This window comes from Heloderma suspectum, chromosome 1 (assembly GCF_057233095.1).
Source record: "Heloderma suspectum isolate Gila_16-S chromosome 1, 16-S_ref, whole genome shotgun sequence".
Lineage (NCBI taxonomy): Eukaryota > Metazoa > Chordata > Lepidosauria > Squamata > Helodermatidae > Heloderma > Heloderma suspectum.
Window position 1 is genome coordinate 35,216,854 of NC_139458.1, and position 14,512 is coordinate 35,231,365.

General features: G+C 45.7%; 1 protein-coding gene across 1 annotated transcript in view; it reads left to right on the forward strand.

Moving 5' to 3' along the window:
* Window positions 1–14,512, forward strand: part of CATSPERB (catsper channel auxiliary subunit beta) — a 116,599-nt gene that overhangs the window by 41,707 nt on the left and 60,380 nt on the right. Inside the window, exons 11-13 of the mRNA XM_084826884.1 lie at window positions 3,483–3,529; window positions 5,148–5,300; window positions 9,596–9,748. Coding sequence (XP_084683010.1) covers window positions 3,483–3,529; window positions 5,148–5,300; window positions 9,596–9,748 — 353 coding nt within the window. The remainder of the gene's footprint in view (window positions 1–3,482; window positions 3,530–5,147; window positions 5,301–9,595; window positions 9,749–14,512) is intronic.

The window sequence follows — 14,512 nt, forward strand, 5'->3', positions numbered from 1 at the left end:
AGGGTTGCCAACACTGTAATTATAAATTTCCTTTTGAAAAAAAATCAGTAATGAAAAATATGATGATGCTGGTTTAAGAACAGAGTTAAGGCTATCTCCTGTTGGCTCAAGTTCCACAAAGCCAGGAAATGGAAAGCTAAGGCTGTTGCCTGAACTGATGTACCCAGTGATCAGTGATTATGTTGTGTAATGTCACAATTTGTGCTTGCTCACAACTTACCCTCCACACACCCACACTTTTCCTTGGTCAGCAAAGATGCCCCACCTTGTCCTGTGTTGCCCTTTGAGTCATCCAGCCTTACTGCTAAAAGAGAGCTCCTTCTCACTGTTTAACACTTCCTCCCAGCCAATGATGTAAGCAACAAACTGGCGTAGGTCAACTTGCAGGAGGATTCCTCTAGCAAAACAGTAAGGGCATCTCTGCATGAGCGATTTATTGCACTCTTGTGATTGGCCACTCATAGAAGTTTGCGGGTCCTTTGCATGATGTCATCAACCTCCAAGATGTCTCCTGTGCTTTTCCATGCTTATCCCATTTTCAAAAAGATTGGAGACAGGCTGGAATTAAAAAAAAAAGACCTCAGGATATCGTGTGTAATGCTGGTGTAGCAGTATAATTAGGCCACTGTTGTTGTTCAGTCGTTCAGTTGTGTCCGACTCTTCGTGACCCCATGGACCATAGCACGCCAGGCCTTCCTGTCCTCCGCTCTCTCCTGGAGCGTGCTCATGTCCATATTCATTGCATCAATGAAGCTATCTAGCCATCTCATACTCTGCCGTCCCCTTCTCCTTTTGCCTTCAATCTTTCCCAGCATCAGGGTCTTTTCCAGTGACTTTTCTCTTCTCATTAGGCGGCCAAAATAATTAGGCCACTAGATGGTGCTTTTTAATTGAAAATATAGAAAGCCTCAGTTAGGGATGCCAGAGAATTCTAAAGAATCCACGGCCCCACCACCACCACGTGGAATCCCCCTGGGACAGACCTACCTGGTGGTGGATGTGGCGGCGGTGGATGAAGCAGCGGCAGCGGCTCTGGCTGCTGCCGGGCTGCTGCGGCCACAAATGGCGGCCGTTGTAGCAGCCGCCATTTGCTTCCCTACGCTTGCCTGTGATAGGCTACGTAAATATTTACGTAGCCTATCACGGGCTAGCGTAGGGACGCAAATAGTGTCCCCTACGCAGGATGCCATTTGGATCCGGGGCAGCCCAGCAGCTGGTGGAGGCCCTGCTGCGGATTGGCCTGGCCGGAGGCTCCGCAGACTGGCCACGGAGCAGAGCCGGCTGGGCAGGATTCCGGGCGGGAGGAACAGATCGCCTCCCCCCCCATCGAGGATTCAGGGGGGAGGAACGAATTGCCTCCCCCCACCTGTGGACCCCAGCGGAGCCAGGTAAGTGGGGTTTCGTACACCCCTAGCCTCAGTAAGGCTGCCGAGAAAGGGTGTTTTCAATTCCATGTCATGTGTTCATTGTCTAAAGGAGCCTATCCTAATGGTGCCACGGAAATAGAAGCAGAAATCCCCAGTAAGATTTTTCCATAATGTGGAGATGCCCTAAGGTTCAGATGCTTCATTAGGCAGTACAGAATCAGGATCTTTGCTGGTCTCAGTCAGTCCATCTTCCCGGATTTGGGCCTGAAAGATCTTCAGACTCATCCAGTAAACAAACATTAATGATAAATACTTAACATGTATATAGCACTCTCAAGTGTTAAAAACATTTCACATGCTTTATCTAGTTGTAATCTTTACAGTAACCCTGTAAAGTAGGTCAATATTATTATTCCCCAAATTGCAGATGGGGAGACTGAAGCTGAGAGAGAGAGAGAGAGAGAGAGAGCGGCTTGCTTAAGCCCATCTAGTGGGTCTCTACACCAGCATAAAATCCTGCATTTAAAATGGGGCTTTCTGCTTCTGTTTTAAGTGCAGGATCAGAACGGACTCCCTTTACATGGGCTTCCTTTCCCCCCTCCCCTTTCCCCCACCCCTTTCCCCCTTCTTCTCCCTATATCGGAATCTTCCATTATCTTTCATTGATCTCGCTCCTCCTCTTGCCGCTTAAACTGTTTTGGGAACTCAAGCAGAAGAAAATGGGGTAATTTGATAGTTCATCATCTGTGATCGATTTAAAAATGGAACAACAGGCATTTAGTGCAGGAGATGCCCTGGAGGGTCATGGAGTCATGTAAAGAGCCCGCAAACTTCTGTGAAGGATCAATCTCAATTGCAGGATAAAAGCTCCGTGTGAAGACAGCCTATGGCAGAGGCAAGATTTGAAACAGTGACTTCCTGAACTGGAGCTCAGTCTCTCAAGTATTATGCTACATTAGCCTATTTATATGTTGTTGTTGTTCAGTCGTTCAGTCGTGTCCAACTCTTCGTGACCCCATGGACCATAGCACGCCAGTTTTGCTCTATTTTTACAGAGCTCTGTTTTTACAGAGGTATTGACAATGCCCAGAGTTACTCACTTTTATGTGGGAAATGGTGTCAGCACAACCCTTTTTCTTATGGAGCCCCTTCCATGTGCAAAATGAATACTGAAAGTCTAAGAAAGAACTTTCTTACAACGTAAGCTACTTTTAAGGCAGGCATCTCTCAGCTCTGTTAATAATATATGTTGTCAGAAGTGGCTGAATTCTGCCATTCGTTACACAACAGAACCAGTTTCTAAATGTTAAAAGAATGCCGGTAGTTCATTAAACCCTTAGAAAATACCAGGAGAAGAATAGCAGGTGTGAGTGGAGACCCTTACCCATAGCCAAACGTTACAATCAATTCCAACATTATCTGTGGATGGACTAGCTAGTTCCTTCTTAACCAGGGCTTGATAAAAGGTTTAAATCCTTAGTTAGTCTTCATTGTGGTTAACATCAGTGTTGATGCAATACCTAACCATGGGTAAGACCAGCTAGGATAATTCGTGCAACAGAAGATATTACATGTGTAGTGGTCAACTTTTGTTTTATACCTCCAAGTATATGTACTCATTTGCTGCAGAAGTTTCAACAAGTACAGCTTTGCCAGATTGTTTCCTTGCTTTGGATTAATAAATAAGAGCATAAAAAGAGCCCTATTGGATCAGACCAAGGGTCCATCTAGTCCAGTATCTTTTTTTCAGTATGGTCAGCCAGATGCTTCTGGGGGTGTACAAGCAGGGAATTAAGGAAACAGCCTGCCCCCCACTGTTTGTCCCCAGTGTCTAGCACTCTGTTTCCTGCCTCTGAATATGGAGGTTCCAGATAACTACTCTATATTTGTGAAGAACTGCAAACCAAAGCATTTTTTAAAATGTAAGCTGCCAGTAAGACTCTTGATCATTCCTGTCTTGTACAAACTTGTATATTTTGAAATGTGTAACAAAAACATTTTAAAATTTGCCCTAGAGCTCTTTGCAACATAAAACTAGATGGATACATTTTGGAAACTATATTGTAGAAATACAAACGCTGACTTGCGAGTAATATGTTTATCCTTTTCTTCCAGTGGACTATGTTGGTCTCTCTTTCAACAAAGACAAGACATTGAGCCAGGTAAGACAAATGGCAGTAAAGCTTGATGAGGTTCAGCTGATGATAATCAGAGTTTAGTACAGAATTTTACTTCCAGACAATGGTAGGAAATAAATATTCAGAAACAAAAAAGAGGATTGAGCAAAGTCTCGATCAGGTTCAGCCTTACCATACAAAGTTGCTGTAGATTGCAGCATTTCTCGTGGCATTGGTGCACTGGAGTTTCCCTTTCCAGTATTCATTTAGTTTGTATGATGATGCATAGAAATGAAGCTAAAGAAGGTAACGTAAGAAATGACCAAGGAATGGATAAGAGATACCAGGGTGAAGGATTGCCTAATTAAGTAGGAATTTGGGTGAACAGCAGGCACCCTTCAGGATTCAAGGGCCTAGGCTCATTGAGGAACCTGATCGGGTTCACTGAAAGGCCAGCAGATGATGCACAGAAGAATGGGTGCGAGAGCATGAGGAGGTTCATTCAAGTCCTGAAGAAGCCATATGGAGGTGAGCAGTGGCAGCATGGATGAAGAGGGAAAGCACAAAGCAGGCAAGCTCAAAAGCTTGTGATTGTTATGCTTAGGGTGTCAAATGTCTAATGCCGTCCCTACTTCCAGCAATCAGATGCTTGGGCTTTTATGGCTTACACAGTTTCCTTTTCTCTCTATTCATACGCCTTTTAGGGCCAAACGACATGTGATGTTATTCGTGCTTTTTAAAAAGCGTGCTTAAACTGGTAACTTTATTCTGAAGGAAAATCAAGTGTGGGCTCCTGATCCAGAATGGAGTGCTGCACAAGTTTCCGGCTGAAAATCCCACTACCCTCACTACTCTTTGCTCCCGAAGGTGCTACAGGGGAAAATAGAAGCCAGGGAGGGGCAACATAAAACTGATGTAGGGCCCCAAAGCAGATGAGGAGCACATTCCAGATTACAACTCTGCACTTGCTTTTTCTTCAAAATAAAAGTGGCCAGTTTAAGCACACTTTTAAAAAAGGCAGAATAACATAGTGTGCAGTTTGGCCCTTAGTTCCTAACTTCCTACTGCCTCATTTCTTCTTTGTCTCTGATGTGCCAGAACTGTGATGCATTCCTAGCTCTATCTGCTTGCCACCAACTAGTCAGAAGCCTCCAATCTCAGAGGCTTCCAAGTGTCCAGCGTGCTTCCAGGCTGCTGCTGACAGGGCAGGAGGAGTGACGGAGGCAATTTTCGCCTCTCTGTCCTCCCTTTACATTTTTTCCACTAGGCGGGCCTTTCAGCCCATCTGGGGGGGTTTTGCCGATGGGGGCAGGCCTGGGGCTGAAGAGGCTGTAGGATACAGTGTATCCTAGCTCCTCCTCTCCCCTCCCCACCTACCAGTACACCCCTTGTTTCCTCTCCCTGTCCTTGTCTGAGGTTGTTACACCTACCTCAGAAGAGGAGCCACCACAGAGCATTCTGCAGTGGCTGGGACAGGGTAGGGGGTGAAGATCCAAGCAGGGGTTTTCACTTCTAAGGTTGTAGCTCTGTTACAGCCGCAGAGGTGCAAGTCCCCAGTATTCTATGGCCCCTCAGACAATGTCAAGGGGCCAAAGGATTGCACCCTTAATCTACTACCGTTGTATTGCCTTGCACTTCTTATCTATTGATATATTTTTAACAGGAATCTACGTGTTTCTATAGTAATGATTCATTTACAAAATGGCACAATTGCTTGCCTCACAGAACACAAGCTGAAAAGCAGATTTCTAGACGGGTAGTTTCTTTTATTGTTGATTATGAACAGAACACTGGCATCGCTGTTTTAGCTCAGCAGGTAGAGTATGTGAAAAAATGCTATTTTGGTTGTTCATACTGTCTGTAGAGCATTTTGTTGTTGTTTAGAATGGATTTAGAATGGATCAGATTTGAAGCAATCTGGGGCTCTACACCCGCCAGTTCCCTGGCTGTCCAACTAGTGTCAACATTGTCTTCTGGAACTGCCTCAATCGCCCCACCCCCCCGCTCCCCTGGGCAGCTTACAACAATTTAAATACGATACACAGTAAAATCACAGTAATCAACTGCAATTAATAACAGAGACTTAAAAGAAACGGGAGCAACAACAATACACAATGGCTGGACAATAAACCCAAATGCCTGGTGAAACAGAAATAAATTCACTACATGCCTGAAGACCAGGGCCCCATCTATACGGCACCGCTTTGACCCCCACCCCATCGCAACTGCGCAGCAATGCGGCATTGAATCACTATGCCCTGAGATACACTCGCGATGTACTGCACGCTTCCCTTACAGACTTGCTGTGCCCTTTTTTCCCCCCCCATTATACTGAAATGCGGAGCTGTGCAGTCCCATGAGTGTGGGGGTGCGACACGTCAGCGGCTGTTTTATATTTGAGGGGCGCTGCTGTGTCTTTCTGACCTTGTTTTAGGTAAAAATTGGGTGTTTTGTGCTCCTTCATTTCCCGCACCATCAGTTTGTCTGTTCCCCAGCCTGAGACTCTTGTGATGGTTCACACTCACAAGCATGAGCGCTACCTGCCTAGCCATCACTCTGAAATGGTGCCCGGAGCGATATTGTTCCTCCCTCATGACCCTTCCCAGCTCTTGGGTACTGAGTCCGAAAGCATCTGTTGCGAAGTTACGAAGCTGCAAAAATGTGCGAAAGTGTGATTAAATAGATGACAACTTCCCTCTGTGCCTCTGTAACTGCGCAGCTGCAAAGGGACATGGGAGCAAAGGGGCATCACAGAGTGACACAGGCACTACGCACACCTAGAACATGCCCACTGTAAGATGTGAAGTCAATTCAGGGAAGGAACAGACGGCCTGCAACCGTGGGGAAACCCGCAGCAAACCCAAAAGATCGCAGTGAAACGACTCCTTGGAACTCCACTTTTCCAGGCAAAAACCATGGGTGGCTGCGAGGTTGCAACTGTGTCATCTATCATGAGGGCCCTCAACTTGCACCCGCCCTGGAATAAAAGCCCAGTGTAGATGGGGCCCAAGAGAGAGGGGGCCAACTAGGCTTCTCTAGGGAGGGGGTTCCATAACCTCAGCACGGCTACAAAGAAGGCCCTGTCACATGTCCCAGCCAGCTGAATCTCTGAAGGCAAGAGGACAAGGAGGAGGGCCACTGATGATGACTGTAGTGGGTGGGCAGGCTAACAAAGGAGAAGATGGTCCTTCAAATTTCCATTTCCAAGCCATTAGGGCTTTCTAGGGAATAACCAGTTGAGCTCAGAAACAAACTGAAAGACAGTACAGATTAAATGGAGTATGCTGCATATACCAGAAATCACACTGGCTGGTGCATTTTGCACCAGCTTCAGTTTCTGAACATTTTTTGAAAGGAAGTCCCACATACAACACATTACAATCAAATTTTCTGGATGTGAGAGTGGCCAGATCAGCTTTACTCAGGAAAAGACACAGCTGATTCACCAGCCAAAGCTGCGCCAAGGCATTCCTAGCTGACCACCAAATAGCACCTGACCACCAAATAGCAATGTTGGATGCAACAGTATCCCTTCAAGTGGGGTGCAGTTCTGTCCACAATAAGCCATTCACCTAATCCTGGGCTACCTTTACTACTGACCAGCAGCACTTCTGTCTTGTCTGGATTAATTCTCATCTTATTAGGTCACATCCAGGCACTGATTCAAGGGACTGCGGTGGCTTAGTGGTTAAGATGCTGAACTGCAGACCAGAAGGTCGGCAGCAGTTCGAGACCCGAGTGCGGCATGACGGAGTGAGCTCCCGTCTTCAGTCCCAGCTTCTGCCAACCTAGCAGTTCGAAAGCAAGAAATTGCAAGTAGATAAATAGGTACCGCCTCAGCGGGAAAGGTAACAGCGTTCCGTGCACCTCGATGTACAGTCATGCCGGCCACATGACCACGGAAGCATCTTCGGACAGCGCTGGCTCTTCGGCTCAGAAACGGGGATGAGCACCACACCCTAGAGTCGGACACGACTGGTTGGGGACACCTTTACCTTTTTTAGGCACTGATTCAGACCTCCCACAGCGTCATTTGCATTTGATGGGGGAAAAGAGCTAGATTTAAATCACTAGATGGCCTCTCCCAGTGCTTTTGTGTAGCTACTGATCAGCACAGGGGACAGAATGGAATCCTGAGGGACTCCATAGGCCAGTGACCATGGAGCTAAATAGCAGTCACTCAGTACTACAGTCTGGGGCCTGCCCTCTAGATAGGATCGGAACCAGCACAAACAGTGCCTCTTAGTCCCATCCTAGCCAGGGGCCTGTTTCCATGAGCAATTTACTCTGAACTGGCTGCATGGGGAGGTCATTAGGGATACATGATGTCGTGGCCATCCAACAGCCATTCCAGAGCTTAGCAGGGAAAAACTGGATTTCCTGCAACTGCTCAAAGTCCAATTCTTTTCCTCAAGTCAGGTTCTCCCTGGTATAGTTGCTCTGTGCCCCAACCCCCACATCTACCTTGGGTATGCTAGCCCTGCCCAGGGGCATGCCTTTCACTGTGACCCTGGTCAAAGAGTGTTTCCTGTGTGTTTTCTATCCCTGCACAAACAAATTAGTGTCTACTCAGAAGTAACTCCCATTGTGCTGAATGAGGCTTGCCCTCTCAATGCCCACATCAGGACTTACAGAGATCCCCCTCAATTGAAATGGCACAGTTGAAAGCCCAATTCCCTAAGTGCAGTTAAGCTCAATCTCAAGGCTCCTATTCTAATTCTCCACTGTTTGGTTTATTGCCTTAGGAAGTTATTAATTTGACCCTTATAGAGGGTTATAGAGATCCTGCGGGTTAAAATGAGGGCTGGTTTCCATCTTTGTGCTTACTGCTCACTTTTCCAGAACAAACCCATTAGTGTCTCCTCAGAAGTAAGTCCCATTGTGCTGAATGAGGCTTGCACTCTGAATGCCCACATCAGATCCCCCTCAACTGAAATGGCACAGTTGAAAGCCCAATTCCTTAAGCGCAGATTAAGTGCAATCTCAAGGCTCCGATTCTCCATTTGGTTTATTGCCTAAAGAAGTAACTACTTCACAGCTTCATTATAGAGATCCTGTGCTGTATCGTTTTGGTTAGAAAGGGGGCTGGTTTCCCATCCTTACATTCTCCCCCCCCTTCCTAGCACAAGCATATGTGTGTCTCTTCAGAAGTACCACCCATTGTGTTCAATGAGGCTTGGGGCTCGTTGGGAGGCTTGTCTTACAAATGAGCACAAGGGGAAGTAACTACTTCGCACCTTCTTTACGGAGCCTGGGGGGGGGGAGCCTCTCTTATTGGTTGAGCAGCTCCTGCCACTCAGATGATGTTCACTCCAACCCCCAACCCCCCGGAAGTAAGTTATGTGAAGCCACTTAGAATGGTGCAATGTACACCCTTGTGGAGCCCTGCCCAGACCAAAAGCGGCTCCTACAAAAATGTCGGTTAACCACTCCTCCCTTCTCCTTCTGTTTTCATGGAAACAGGGCCCCTTGAAAAGATACCATGGTTGATAGTACTAAAAGCCACTAAGAGGGCAGCTGAACCAAGAGGGACATACTCTCCCTATCCAATTCCTGGTGTAGGTCATCTGTCAGAGTGATCAAAGCTGTCTCAGTCCCAAAACCAAGCTAGAACCCAGATTGGAAAGGATAAAGAAAATTGATCTCATCTACGAACACCTGGAGTTGGGCAGCCACAACCCATTCATATACCTTGCCAAGAATGACAATTTGAGACAGACCAGTAGTTATATTGGGTGGTAGGATCCAATAAAGGTTTAAGAAGTGGTGGTCACTACTGCCTTCTTCAAAACAGATGGCAGTAGTCCCTTCCTCAAAGAGGCATTCACAGTCTCCATCAACTAAGAGGGTAGTTCTCTTCTGGCCAATTTAATCAATCATTTCGTTGGACTTAACCCTCCCAGCAACCTGTCCACATCCTCAGGAAAAGAGGCTGAAAGTTATTCTTCAAAACAAGACAAGCAAATACTGCCCTTCAGCCAGTGAGAACTTCAACAGCTAAGAATGTCTTGTCTCCAGGCAAATTTACTTGTCTGGTTTGATACAGTGTTTCTGCAAGATGATTCTGTCTCCCTGTAGGTAATTAATTGTGTCTTCTTCTTTTCTTCCTAGAATAGGGCATTGGTTTCTGTGCATAAATTAACAGGCAATGAAATGAATAAGAAAAGAAAATTTCCAGCCTTCTGGTTTCGCGATCTAACCTTTGTGCCATTTGGAATGTTCTTCCACCCAAACAGTCATTTTCTCTATGTTTATGGAAATCAGGTGTGCAAGATGGGTTGAAAAAATTGATAAGTAATTTCATTGATATCATGATTATCATTATTGAGGTTCCTAACTTCTTTTGAAAGTCAATTCCATGTATTTGAAGGAAAGAGACTTGAAATGTCAGGCATACCCGTTGCAGTTTACATCCCTTTACTCATCTCTCCAGCCCCTCATGTGCTGCTCTTTCCTTGCATATTTGCAGCATGTACATGGGAAGAGGAGCCATCTGACAGAAAGGAAACAGTGGCTGTTTCCAGGCCAGAGTATTTTTGCACTTGGTGAACACAATTGTTGCTCTGTTACTGCAGGGCACAGATGACATTTTAAAATTTGCATCATTGTTGCAAAATTGTTGTGTTAAAAGAAAAGGAAACATGCTTTGCATGGAGAAGGTCCCATGTTTGCTTCCTGGCATCTCCAGGTACAGTTGGAAAAAATCCTGCCTGAAACCCTGAAGACCTGATGCCAGTCAATGTCAACAGTATCGGACTAGATGGACCCTAAATCCCCCAAATATTCGTTGCTTAGAAATATCCCCTCCTCCGACACCATTAGCACTCTTGTTTCAGAACATGAGTAGTGTAGAATGTGGACAAAGTAGTGTCAAGGACCATTGGTTGATCCTTAATGCCTCCTCACAATTTATCCCCTCTTTCCTTTTAAAAATATGTACTGCACTGCCTCGCTTCAACACTAGAGTGCACACATACACCCTTCTCTGTAGGAAGTTAAGCTAGGGGTGCATGAAAGCCACTTACCTGGTCTCGCAGCTTGCTTCGCGGTGGGGGAGAGGCGCTTCGCTGCTCCCCCCGAAGTTCAGCCCGGGGGGGGGAGGCTTCCCGCCTCGCCCGGCCGAAATTCAGGCCGAGGGGGAGGCTTCCCGCCTCGCCTGGCCGAAATTCAGGCCAGGGAGGAGGCGCCTCGCCTCGCCCGGCCGCGAAATAAAAAGTTAAAAAAAACAAAACAAACGCCCCCGTGATAGGCTACGTGACGATTAACGTAGCCTATCACGGCTAGATCTGCAAAGTCAGCCGTGATAGGCTACGTTAATCGTCACGTAGCCTATCACAGGTGACTTAAAAAAAAAAAAAAAAGCGCGTACGCAAATGGCGGCCCCTATAGGGAGCCGCCATTCGCGTTCCTTATTTGGTTGCTGTAGTCTACGTAAATCTTTACGTAGACTACGGCGAAAATAAGGGCAACGCAAATAGCGTTGCCCTTATTTTCGCCGTAGTCTACGTAATCTTTACGTAGACTACAGCGACCAAATACGGAACGCGAATGGCGGCTCCCTATGGGGGCCGCCATTAGCCGTACGCGCTTTTTTTTTTTAAGTCACCCGTGATAGGCTACGTGACGATTTACGTAGCCTATCACGGCTGACTTTGGAGATCTAGCTGTGATAGGCTACGTTAATCGTCACGTAGCCTATCACGGGGGCGTTTTTTTTTTTTTTACTTTTATTGGAATGGCAGCGGCAGCAGCCAGTCAAAAGACCGGCTGCCGCCTCTGCCCCTGTCGAAGACCTGACGAACTGCCGCCGGGACCTGCCACTGGGAGGGACATTCGGGAAAGGTAAGTCCCGTCCCGGGGGGGGGTGCAGGGGGCGGGGGGGGTGCGGAGAATTTCTCCCCGAAACTACTTCGGGTGGCCGAACACGTTGGCACTCGGCCCCCCGAAGTTTCGGGGAGAAATTCTCCCCCATCCCTAAGTTAAGCAAAATAATCCCCAGTACAGCTTCGAAATGCAAGCAAGCCTCAGACCCTTCTTTCCATCCATTCAGGATTCTCACATCCCTCATCAGATGTGGTCTCTCTTCCTAAAGATATTTATTTTAAATATTTAAATATTTAAAAATATTGTTAGGTGGTCATGCTATCAGTTATGTGCCAGTGGTTTGAGAAACCTACAGCCAACTCTGAATGAGAAGCAGAGCAAGCAGGAGAAGATTAATTTGTTCTTAATGGTTTGGAATATGTGTGTGTTGTCTGTTTATGTTTGTATGTAAATCATTTTTATATTATGTACAATATTATATTTTTAAGGTTTTTAATCTTTGTAAACCGCCCAGAGAGCTTTGGCTATTGGGCGGTATAGAAATGTAATAAATGAAATGAAATAAAATAAAAGATGGTTCACTTTCTTTTTGGGTGTGGATGCAACCAATTAATCCTAAGATAGTTGAGACAAATGGGATTCAAGCCAACTGACAGTTTATAGGAATTTTTGGAGGGGGAATGATAGGACAGCTTCCTATTTTTAAGGACAAGTATTTGTCTTTAATACAATAATTAACAATAATTTTGAATTTTAATATAAGTGTCATGGTGCTGGAGCTTGAGCACCTCAATGACATCATGAGCTAAACCGTGAAGGGACACCCAAGACGGGAAGGTCATGGCAGAGAGGTCAGACTAAATACGATCCCTGGGGAAGGAAATGGCAACCCACCCCAGTATTCTTGCCATGAAAACTAAATGGATCAGTACAACCAGAGGTATGTCGGTATACCATTGGAAGATGGGACTCCCAGGTCAGAAGATGGTCAAAATGCTACTGGGGAGGAACAGAGGATAAGTTCAACTAGCCCCAGAGGTGATGATACAGCTAGCTCAAAGCCGAAAGGATGGCTAGCAGCCGATGGTGCTGGTGGTGAACAACAAATCTGATGTTCTAATGATCAACACACCTTAGGAACCTGGAATGTAAGATCTATGAGCCAGGGCAAATTGGATGTGGTTATTGGGGAGATGTCAAGATTAAATATAGACATTTTGGGTGTCAGTGAACTGAAATGGACTGGAATGGGCCACTTCACATCAAATGACCACCAGATCTACTACTGTGGGCAAGAGGACCACAGAAGAAATGGAGTAGCCTTCATAATTAATAATGAAGTGGCTAAAGCGGTGCTTGGATACAATCCAAAAAATGACAGAATGATCTCAATTCGAATTCAGGGTAAGCCATTGAACATCACAGTGATCCAAATATACGCCCCAACCACAGATGCTGAAGAAGCAGAAGTAGATCAGTTCTATGAGGATCTGCAGCACCAACTGGATAGTACGCCAAACAAAGATGTTATTTTCATTACAGGAGACTAGAATGCTAAGGTGGGTAGTCAAACGACACCTGGAATTACAGGCAAGTGTGGTCTGGGAGAACAAAATGAAGCAGGACATAGGCTGATAGAATTTTGCCAAGGCAACTCACTGTGCATAACAAACACTCTCTTCCAACAACCTAAGAGATGACTTTATACATGGACTTCACCAGACGGTCGACACCGAAATCAGATCGACTACATCCTTTGTAGCCAAAGGTGGTAGACATCTATGCAGTTGGTAAAAACAAGACCTGGAGCTGATTGTAGTTCAGATCACAAACTTCTTATTGCACAATTTAGAATCAGACTCAAGAGAACTATGAGCCTATGAGAACTATGAACTATGAGAACTATGAGACTATGAGCCAACAATGTGATGTGGCTGCAACAAAGGCAAATGCTATTTGGGGCTGCATTAATAGAAACATAGCTTCCAAATCCCAGGAAGTACTAGTTCCCCTCCACTCAGCACTGGTTAGGCCTCATCTGGAGTACTGTGTCCAGTTCTGGGCACCACACTTGAAGAAGAATGCAGACAAACTGGAGAGGGTTCAGAGGAGGACAACAAAGATGATCAGGGGACTGGAAACAAAGCCCTATGAAGAGAGACTGAAAGAACTGGGCATATTTAGCCTTGAGAAGAGAAGACTGAGGGGAGATATGATAGCACTCTTCAAGTACTTGAAAGGTTGTCACAGAGAAAGAAGGCCAGGATCTCTTCTTGATCATCCCAGAGTGCAGGACACGGAATAATGGGCTCAAGTTACAGGAAGCCAGATTCCGGCTGAACATCAGGAAAAACTTCCTGATTGTAAGAGCAATACGACACTGGAACCAATTACCTGGGGGGGGGGGCTCTCCCACACTGGAGGCCTTCAAGACGAGGCTGGACAGCCATTTGTCAGGGATGCTCTGACTTGGATTCCTGCATTGAGCAGGGGGTTGGACTCGATGGCCTTGTAGGCCCCTTCCAACCCTACTATTCTATGATTCTATGATTCTATGAATAGGGAAGACCCACAGATCAGTTAGATATGAGCTCACTAATATTCCTCATGAACATGCAGTGGAGGTGAAGAATATTTATTTATTTATTTATTTATTTATTTCATTTCTATACCGCCCAATAGCCGAAGCTCTCTGGGCGGTTCACAAAAATTAAATCCAAACAACACACAATAAAACAATTTAAAATATACAGAACATTAAAACCACAATATAACAATACAGCCACAATAAAACCTAGCAGCAGTGCAGGAGTTTAAAATACAGATTTAAAACAGCAAAGATAAAAATTTAGAAAGCTAAAATGCTAAAATGCCTGGGAAAATAAAAAGATCTTCACCTGGCGCCGAAAGGAATACAATGTAGGCGCCAGGCGAACCTCACTAGGGAGCTCATTCCAGAGCCGGGGTGAATAGATTTAAGAAACTAGACTTAGTAGATAGGGTCCCGGAAGAACTATGGACAGAAGTTTGCAACATTGTTCAGGAAGCGGCAACAAAAAACGTCCCAAAGAAAAAGACAACCAAGAAGGCAAGATAGCTGTCTGCTGAGACACTGGAAGCAGCCCAAGAAAGAAGGAAAGCAAAAGGCAACAGTGATAGGGGGAGATATGCCCAATTAAATGCAACATTCCAGAGGTTAGCCAG